Source organism: Acanthisitta chloris, unplaced genomic scaffold (genome assembly GCF_000695815.1).
Source record: "Acanthisitta chloris isolate BGI_N310 unplaced genomic scaffold, ASM69581v1 scaffold28283, whole genome shotgun sequence".
NCBI lineage: Eukaryota > Metazoa > Chordata > Aves > Passeriformes > Acanthisittidae > Acanthisitta > Acanthisitta chloris.
In genome coordinates this window covers 6777-16386 of record NW_008666985.1, presented here as the reverse complement: position 1 = coordinate 16386, position 9610 = coordinate 6777, and the positions used below count along the sequence as shown (strand labels likewise).

At 37.8% G+C, this 9610-nt stretch overlaps 1 protein-coding gene across 1 annotated transcript in view; it reads right to left on the bottom strand.

The window, feature by feature from the left end:
- LOC103799986 (synaptotagmin-like protein 3) overlaps nucleotides 1–9366 on the bottom strand; it is a gene marked incomplete at its 3' end in the record, with an annotated part of 14286 nt that extends 4920 nt beyond the window's left edge. Inside the window, exons 1-4 of the mRNA XM_009072346.1 lie at nucleotides 9257–9366; nucleotides 7670–7885; nucleotides 3761–3825; nucleotides 909–960 (exon numbers count right to left, since the gene is read on the bottom strand). Coding sequence (XP_009070594.1) covers nucleotides 909–960; nucleotides 3761–3825; nucleotides 7670–7885; nucleotides 9257–9366 — 443 coding nt within the window. The remainder of the gene's footprint in view (nucleotides 1–908; nucleotides 961–3760; nucleotides 3826–7669; nucleotides 7886–9256) is intronic.
- Nucleotides 9367–9610: the final 244 nt, after the last annotated feature.

Below are 9610 nucleotides of genomic sequence, written 5' to 3'. Positions count from 1 at the left end.
CTGCCATTCCATGCATTGTAAATAGTCCTGGTCTGTGAAAAACAATCTGTTATCTGACTGATTCGCTTATCGCAGCACAATCACAGATCCTAAGGCAAACTGTGAACTTCCTTTTTGATTCTCTTTTAGTTTTACCACACCTAGGTAAACACAAGTCCTGGTTAGGATCTTATCTATTAGTTTCTGTCTTATGCAGCTATGTCTCACCAGATAATTACAATAGGGGCCATCTCTTTGTGTCTTATTTTACTTGTTGGGGGGTTTTCCTCCTTGTTGGTTTTGTGTTGTTTGGTTTTCTTAAAGAGGATTACTTTGATACAACATAGTTTAAGCAGACTATCATTTCATTATATATCACTGGCAATAGGTATGGCCATGCTTCAGCTTCTAATCAAAGTATTCAGTGTAAACTAGATTTTTTACCTTTGTAAGTTTGGAAAGTAGACATGTCTAACTGAATACAGAGCTTTTTGTTTACTATTTGTTCTAAAGACATGATTATCAGCAATATCTCCCATTGAGCAAATAATGCTGCTATTATGACACCTAGTAAATAATTTTCATCTATGATCATTTAAAAGTACTGTGCAAATTTGACTGATAATGGTATAATACTTAAGCAAAAAAATACCAGCAGATGTAACAAAAATAATGCACACCCCTTCATTTCAAGACAGACACTATTACTCTAAACATGGTAGTCTGTTTTACTTGAGACACATTCTACAGATTGCGGACAGATAAAAGTGACAATTTTTCTGTGCTTTTATCATTTGTACTCCCAAAGTATTGAAATTTGTTTTTCATAATACAAAAATACAAACTGCTGGCTGGTTTATAAAATCAAATACAAGCACCTATACAAATTCCCAATGCCCTAGAGCCATTTGTCCTTTTGTAAGTCTTACCTCAGTTTCTGATAAGATTTCAACAGCTTTGCACCAACTGTTTCATGCCTGCCTGTGAGGGAGGAAAAAAAATAAATCCAAAGGTCATTTAGCAACAACAGCAGTTACTAATGCCTGTATAATACTTTTTTAAATCAGCACCTTTCAGGAACTGCCCTGTATTTACAGAAGCTCATGCACATGCAAGTCAAGAGTGAAATCAATTACCACCTAACATATCAGCACACATGCCAAGCAACACACAAGTTTCTCCTGTATCACAAACTATCATGATTTCACCTTCCCCTCTCGCAGGTGACACGTTCAGACTGACTCTTCACAAATGCTAAGGGCAATCACATGGATACTGACAGGCCCATTCCTACAGGTTGCTAAGTGCTCTCAGCTCGTGAGGTCGAGGAGGCAGGTAGTGCACGGGCCCACTGCACTAAAGCACACTTCAACCACAAAACTCAAACACTGACAAAAGGTTGAAAATGTGTACAGAGTAGGCACATGGTCACCTACTGTGCATTTCATGAAAAATTCTTTTCACTTTTCCTACCAGAGACCTGAACAATCAGGTATATGCTTGACTAGCTCACAAACTCGAGCAAACCCTTTGCTAAGACCATCCCTGCAGGGAAATAGCGACCATGGCTCATTGCTCAGGAGAGCAGCCACGTGCTGTAAAGAGCACCAAGGAGCAAGCACTCCATCAGGCACGGACAGTGGAGACTCAAAACTGTAGTTAGTTTCTAGGTGACCGCAAACAGAAGGAAGGGCTAAACACATGTAACAAATGGCCAACTGAAAATATTTGGAGTGACCTTTAATCACTAATAATTCCTAATATAGAAAGCAGCACATGATCCAATGCTTTCCTGAAAATGTCATTCATTATAACACTACTTACATAAAAATTGTTGGTGATAGAAACAACAATCAGCTCACTGATGTTACAAATTTCAATCAGAACTCCAGACTTCATGCTCTATTGTTAATAAGTAATATTTGCTAACTTAGATTTGAAACTTATTAGTCAATAAAGGCAATCTATCACTTTAATGAAAGTGGTAATTTTATTATTTAGAAAGAAGCTACGAAAAAATTAACAAAAAGCATGCTGCTGTAATTTTTCTTTCCACTCTGAAATATGAGAAAAATTCACTGTAACGTGTATTTTTTCAGTTGAACTTGCTTTCCAGTGAATATTTCCCCTATACTATATTTTCAAACCAAAAGATGGCACTGTCTCTCCAGGATTGAAGGACACAATGGCTGCTGTGTCCCAAGGTTTGCAATCTTTTAACCCCTTTAGTTATATCTGTTAGTCTAATCAAAGGAACTAAACAAACCATATTTCTCCCTGCAGGCTTATCTTCTGTATATCCTTAGATCTTTGTGACTGCAACAGTTTTACTATTAGACTAACTAAGCAAAAATGCTTCAAGCACCCACAAAGCTTTGATAATTCAAAGTGAGAACTCATTTGTTTTGCTGGGAAAAGGGACAGTCAGTACCTTGCAATACCAGACTCAGCATTTGAGAACAACATAGCATTTTCCAAAAACAGACTGATAAAATTACCACTTTTAGAATCACTGAAAGGAACGGGGGAAAATATTAACAATGATTATTGAATAAAACTGCTTTAAAAGATCAGTCAACTAATACTTTAGAATCAGGAGCTGTGCTAGCTAGAACAGTCTTGGGTGAAATTTTTCAAATTTTAAATTAGTTGTTTTAGCAGGAACTGCAGTTTAGTTTCTTAATATGCTACCTGTTCTCTTCATGAACACCTACTACCCAAAATTTGCCTGATTATTTTCTTTCATTTATAAAATTCTTCCTATTCACGTTTCCCAAGAGATACTTAAGGCGCAGATCTTTCCTTTTCACCAACTACTCTTAAATCTAGATGCAATGCAGATACTGGAAGCGAAACTGTATCATTTAAATACAGTAAGGCACAAAGTGAAAGAATTCTCTTCATGAACACCTACTACCCAAAATTTGCCTGATTATTTTCTTTCATTTATAAAATTCTTCCTATTCACGTTTCCCAAGAGATACTTAAGGCGCAGATCTTTCCTTTTCACCAACTACTCTTAAATCTAGATGCAATGCAGATACTGGAAGCGAAACTGTATCATTTAAATACAGTAAGGCACAAAGTGAAAGAATTGCCTGTGTGGTGCTTCATTTAAGAGGCAGGAAATCCTCTCCACCTCACTAGTTATCGTAGGTGAAAACAGAAACTAACAGCCCCTTTGGTGGTGAAACACATTCACCATAGAGCAATCCATCCACATCCTCTATAATTTCTTTCAGGGCTTCGTACTTTTAATTGCACTGAAAAGACTGAACACAAGGCAATGGCACAGCTGGAGGAAAGTAACAAAACAGTAAGCATTTAGCTCTCTGTTGATTTATAGGTATACATGGTTTTCTTTATTCCATTCCACCATTTTTTTAAGCTTTAGAACTTTCTCAGTGAAAACAACTAAGTTTTAACCTTGACAAATGATGGATGCAAGATTATTTCCTTCCTGCACACATAGTTTAACATTTCTGTATTTATTTCATGCCATTGTATTTCTTAGAAGTTTTACACACTCATTAATTCAAATTGATATGGACAGCACTTTTCTCATTCTTATTACTCAAAACAAGTTATTCTTTTCAGTGCTTTCTGCTACTTTGTGTTCATGTTTTATTTAGTGCACAGACAGATGCACTCCACTGCTTTTTTTGACAAATCTCACACCAAGTGGAAGAAACATTAAATACAGTGGCAGACTACACACAGTGTTTCAGTTAGATGATGACTACACATTACACAGCAGTTTATGGTCTGTTCCAGTGATTACCTTCACCCGGATATTTCTTTGCTCGTTCCTCAAAGAACCATTCACCAGCCTTTACTTTCACATCTCTGGAAAGCAATCAGAAGATATTTGAATCAACATGTTCCCAAGTGCATTTCTTCAAACGTTTGGTACCTATTTAGCAATCCAACAATCTTTCATAACCCTTCCACGAAGCTAAGATTTGATGACTGCTCAATCCTTTGACCCATTTTGCTGTGGGTCCGAAAAAAACACAGAGGAGAGGAATCCTCTGCAGGGTGTTGTTTTGTGTCATTTGGTTGGTTGGGGTTTTTTCAGGGGTGGGGGTGGGTGTTGCTGATTTTTCTTTTTGCCATGTAGGACTGCCCATAAAAAGCAATAAGCACTGCTCTAGGCATTGTCCTGAATCCAGGAGTCCTGGCTCCACTCCAGTCTGTACAACCAACTTGCAATTCAGCCCAGGTGTTTGTGCTGACTGGCATGTGACTGCTTACAGCCACAGCCCACTCTGAGAAGCAGGGAACGTCAGTCGTGGAGGACACGGTCCCAAGAAGAACTTGGGATGGCTACCAGGGAGCACTGGGCTCCACAGCCCTGACAGTGTGATGTCCCCATTTTGCAGAGACTATCATTTACATCAATGTCATACAAAGGCACCAGGATAAGAAGTACAATATTACATCAGATTAAACATCTCTCTAAAATCAGATTTCCAGCAAATCTTACTCTTGCATTTTGTCTCCAACTGACTTAGATGAAATCTGCAATCTGAAGTCATCCATTATTAAAGAGACAAAAAGAGTTTTAACTGAGGATAGGATACTCTGGAGTCTTCAGGTCTCAAATTCTCATCTAAATGTCTTAGTAATTTTTAGGGCATATATAATATCTCTGCTCCTTGAGGATTTTCTGATGTTTATTATAAGATGAAGTCTCACTGCAAAAATTTCCTCAGTGCAGGCACCACTAAACTTTCTTCTCTACCCAGTAGTTCATTTTCCTCTATAAAATGTATCTCTTTATTGTCATTGCCTTTGCCAAAATTACTCAAGACCGGCAACAGCATACAGACAGTAAATTCACCTAGGGCTTGCCTTCTTAAGAAAGCAAAATCTCTAAACACAAGAGCTATAGTGATATCCACCAAAGTCCAGGCAACAAAATCCCTGGGTCTGCCATTTCACATCTCACCTTATTCTATGTCAAAATAGACAAACTATAGGTAGGATGCTTGCTGTTCTTTCTGTGGCTCAATTTGAAGACATTTTAGGCATTTAAGTTATGTCTTTGTAAGTAGCAATGCTACTTACATTCACGACCCACATATGTTGCACAAATTATTTTCATGCCTAACCACAGATCCTTGTGCATAACTGAACACAGAGGAGTTTGAAAATTAGTTTTAAAAACTTTGAGACTTATTTATTTTGGATGGAGATATATTAACTAATAGACATCTGAAATCTCTGGCTGCACTAGATCTTTGAGGTAGTGCTTTGATTTTCATCCCCAGCTTTCCCTTTTTGTCATTCCCACTACCCCATGGTTATCTTCCAGAGTTTGATCTCCATTTCTGCACAGATTCATGTGATAATTGAATCTGCCCAAAGAAACTGTAGATGGTCCATCTCTGGAAGTGTTCCAGGCTAGGCTGGATGGGACTCTAAGCAACCTGGGCTAGTGCAAAGGGTCCCTGCCCACGGCAAGAAGGGTGGAACTAGATGATATTTAAGGTCCCTTCCAACCCAAACCATTCTGTGATAATTCCACCATTCACAGGATAAAAACAGAAATGAAAATACTTTTTTTTTTCTTATTTTGAGGACAGTGTATTAAGCTAAGATATGAGCAAAAGTATGAAACTGAAGCTGATAAAGAACAACGCTTGTCAGGTAAAATAGACTAAACTTCTCAAAAGCAAATGTCTTTCCAGACTCCTAGAAGACAGGATTCCTTAAAAAACAAACAAACAAAACAAACACGAACCAAAGAAACCCTCAAAACCACACTATAACAATTCCATTCACATAAGAGGTACCTCTTCCAGGAGGAAGATACAAACTGTGGCAGTCCACAAGGCTTTCAAAATTTCTTCTTTTGTAAAAAGCAAACAATTGCTTATTCATGCATTCTCTTCCACTGAGGTCTTTAAGCAGGCTCATTACAAACATGACCCCAGTATCTAGGAGAGAACCTCAGTAGTGCTGCTGCTGTTTTGTTCAGGAGAAAAACACTCTCGTGATAACCAAGACTCGAAATTAGTTACTTGGGACTTGAAAATCAGCTCTTACCTTTCTTAGCCATCCTATTCCCACACCAGGATAAACAAAAGGTGCTGAGTAGCATTTACTGCATTTCTGCACTCTCTACCCTTCTCAAGATATGTGGCTTTGATGTAAAGCTCATTGAAGGCAACAGAAGAAGTCTATAACCAATTTGAATCAACTGTGCATCACAGCTAAACAAGACCAGATGTGCTCTCTTTGCTATACAAAGAAATTACATGACAGCTGAAAAATTCCCCTGTATTAGCAAGATAAAATATTAATTTCCTCAAGGAAAAGTAAAAAGGTCTTTTAATTCATTTAAATAATGTTTTCCTGGATTTACCATTAAATATCTGGACAAGCTTATGAAATAATTAAGGGTGTGCAGCACTACATGTGGCAGCTTAGCAACTAGCTACTCTCTACAGAGGATTTCCACTGTGGCCACCAGATAACTGGAAACCAATTTAAAACAAGAAGTGCAGGGAGATATCTAGAGGAGGATATGGAAAGTTAACTTTTTAATCTTCCCTTTAGTGCATATAGTTTGAAGGACAGAAAGCACCAAAGCCTAACAACTGCTTTTTATCACATATAAATGGAGATGATCTGCCTATTCCATATATGAATTGCAAAATAAACTGAAGATTCAGAGAACATCTTTTTATTGATAGTTTACAACTCTCTTCCAAATTGCAGAAAACTACTTCAAACTAGAAGAAATTCATTTAGCTTAAGACCAATACTTTGCCTTATATTTCCCAGGTACTATTTGAATCTCATTTTGGCACCTTAAGAGGGAGTAAAGTGGTGGATTAATCTTGTGTTGGCATAATGTAAATTTTCATCCAAATCTTCACCCTTTGTACCTGGATATATATCATCCAGCACAGCTTTTGATTCATTTCCAAAACTATCATTCTTTACTACATATTATTTTTCATCAAATGTGGAAATATATCTAAGCCATTTGCTTTAGAAAGATTCTAATGAATAGAATGGGCTATGATGGAATACTTTGATGTAAACAGTGTACCAATACAGTAAAAGAAAGATTGTTTCCTGTTCCTGGAAAACAAAACTAAGGTGATATAGTAAAATAAAACCCACCTAATTCAAAGTAACCTGATTCCTGATCGCATTTAAACAAATGCTGATAATGTTATTAATGCTTTTTGCTTTTTAAGCTTTTATAAAAAATTACTTCAAATTACTCGTCAATTCACGTTCTCACTCCTGTGGCATGAGGCAGAAGATAACAATTAGGAAATTGTCAAGATTGACTATTCTAAGCCAAAGCTAAGCACCTTCAGCAGCTCGTTAGGATGCACTGGTTCAATATTGAGTCAGGGGAAGGAGTTCTCTCTCCAGTTCAGAAACTAACAATTGTTTCTATGCTTCTTTGTCATCATCATTGTCACCCTACCTCTGGCTTACCCTGAGGATCCATTTTGCTGAATACAAGAAGGGAAATCCTGACTATGTGAAGTATAACACGAAGTTCCCATCTATTGCATTGCTACCAGGACTTCAGCCAACATTTTCATTCTGCCAGAGGCTTTGTTTCATTAATGGCTTAAAGCAACAGATACACAAAACCAGTGGGCACCCACTGGATGACCAGTGTAAAGCAGCACTTATCCCTTCCAGTAAAATTTCTCACCCATGAGCATAACAAACGGTGCATTTCCATAGGCAGGGGTTCAGGCAGACACGGCATTCTGAGCACACTCGATGGCTGCACCCATTGCACACTGCCCCTCTGTTCATCAAGAGCCCAAGTGATTTCTGGCAGCGAGCACATGATCTCTCCTGGTATTCATGGCTTACATTTCTTGTCCCTTTCCACCGGAGCTGTTGCAACTGCAGTTTCAATTTCCTAGAAAACAAAAAAGAAAGAAATTACATAGACAAACTCCCTCATGTAAGCCACAAGCTAGTACCCCGGATGGGCAGTACTGTTACTAGTGGGAGATACACCCTCAAGTGCAACCTCAGTTGAGCACTGTCTGGAGGCATCCGTCCACACATGGCATTTTTGCACAATGACTGTATATGTGGCCAGAGCTGTGCATACAGACAGAAATAGTTTAGTATAAATGGGGTTCTGTTTTTGTCAGGCAGGCTCAGGGCAGGGCACTGAAATCATGTGTGCAACTGATTATGTATTCACTTACAAAAACTGAGACTACATGGTGCTCCCTTTCATTTGATGGGTATTTTTTTCATATTTATCCAAGAATCAAATCCTCTACCAAGTACAAATAAGAACAAATGCACCATCTGAAAGCTAAATTAAAAAACCAACCAACCAACAACAAAACAACACATCAGCCCAAAATACCAGAACATCTCCCCTTCACTAACTTGGTTATTGGTATGTGTAATGGAAATAAAGATCAATGTTTTTGTTAGTAACATCATCAACAGTTGAAATGGATTTTCCAACCAATTTAGACTTTCTTTATAACCCTTTACTTGCTTTTCACAGTCATTTAATATGTCCAGTAATACTTACATAAATGTTTGCTGTAAACAAAGTAAAAGTTCCTACATTTAAGAGACTAAAAATAGATACTTTATCCACACAAATACCCTGTTTTACATGGGGATGCAATGTCACAAAGCAGGGTACAAGCTGCAAGGAAATCCTTGTCCTAGCCATGATATAAACCAAAGTGCTGGAGGATTATCCTTTATCCTCCCCAACTGAAATACTTGTAGAGTGTGAAATTATTCAATAGAATCTTTATCCTAACTAATGATACCTACTGACAGCATGGTGTGCTTGTTACTTGTGTGTGTGAGAAGGGACAGTGATGGGTTTAGTACAATGAGCAGGTATCCAATGATTCTTAACTCCAGTCTTGGCACTGCCAAGATCTGAACATGTCTGTGTTACCAGGACTATAAATGCATTCCTAGGAACATGATGAGAATGCTATAAAGCCCTAATTAGAAAAACACAGGCAGCAACTGAACTTCCTATGAAGGCTGGAAGTAAAATTCATCAAGTATGTTATTCACTGAACTTCATCTTTAGTGTATGTAGAGTCAATAGTATAGTAAATCCAAGAGGTTCTGGAAAATCCTTAGTTTTCCCAAAGAATAAAAAGACATTAGCTAAAAAAGATAATAAATAAATAATTAAATATGCATTTGGAAGGACAACAAATTGGGAGAAGAGTACTTCGGGGAAAGAAAGGAACAGAAATACAAGAACAAAGAAAAGAACATGAATAGCAGATACCTTATTCTTTCCTCCTCTGTTTTTCTCACCATCTGGTCACGGTACAGGACTTCTAGAACAGCCTCTCGTTCCAGTTCCTTAAGGCAGTTCAGATTAAATTCAGAGGCCATTTTTGCCAAATTTCACTTGTTTTGTAGACTCCTGTGCTATGGATTCTACTACATCCAGAACAGTGGTCTGGGTGTATACTAAGTGCCTGTGCTCTTACTTGATTAGAGATGTGTTTCACTGCATTATATCCCTGAGAAGAAAAATAACTGTGGCTGCCTTTACACGAATCATCACTTCAGTGTCTCTGCTACTCAGGGAATATCAACAGTTATCAAGGTCACAGCAGTCTTGACTTTTTCATGT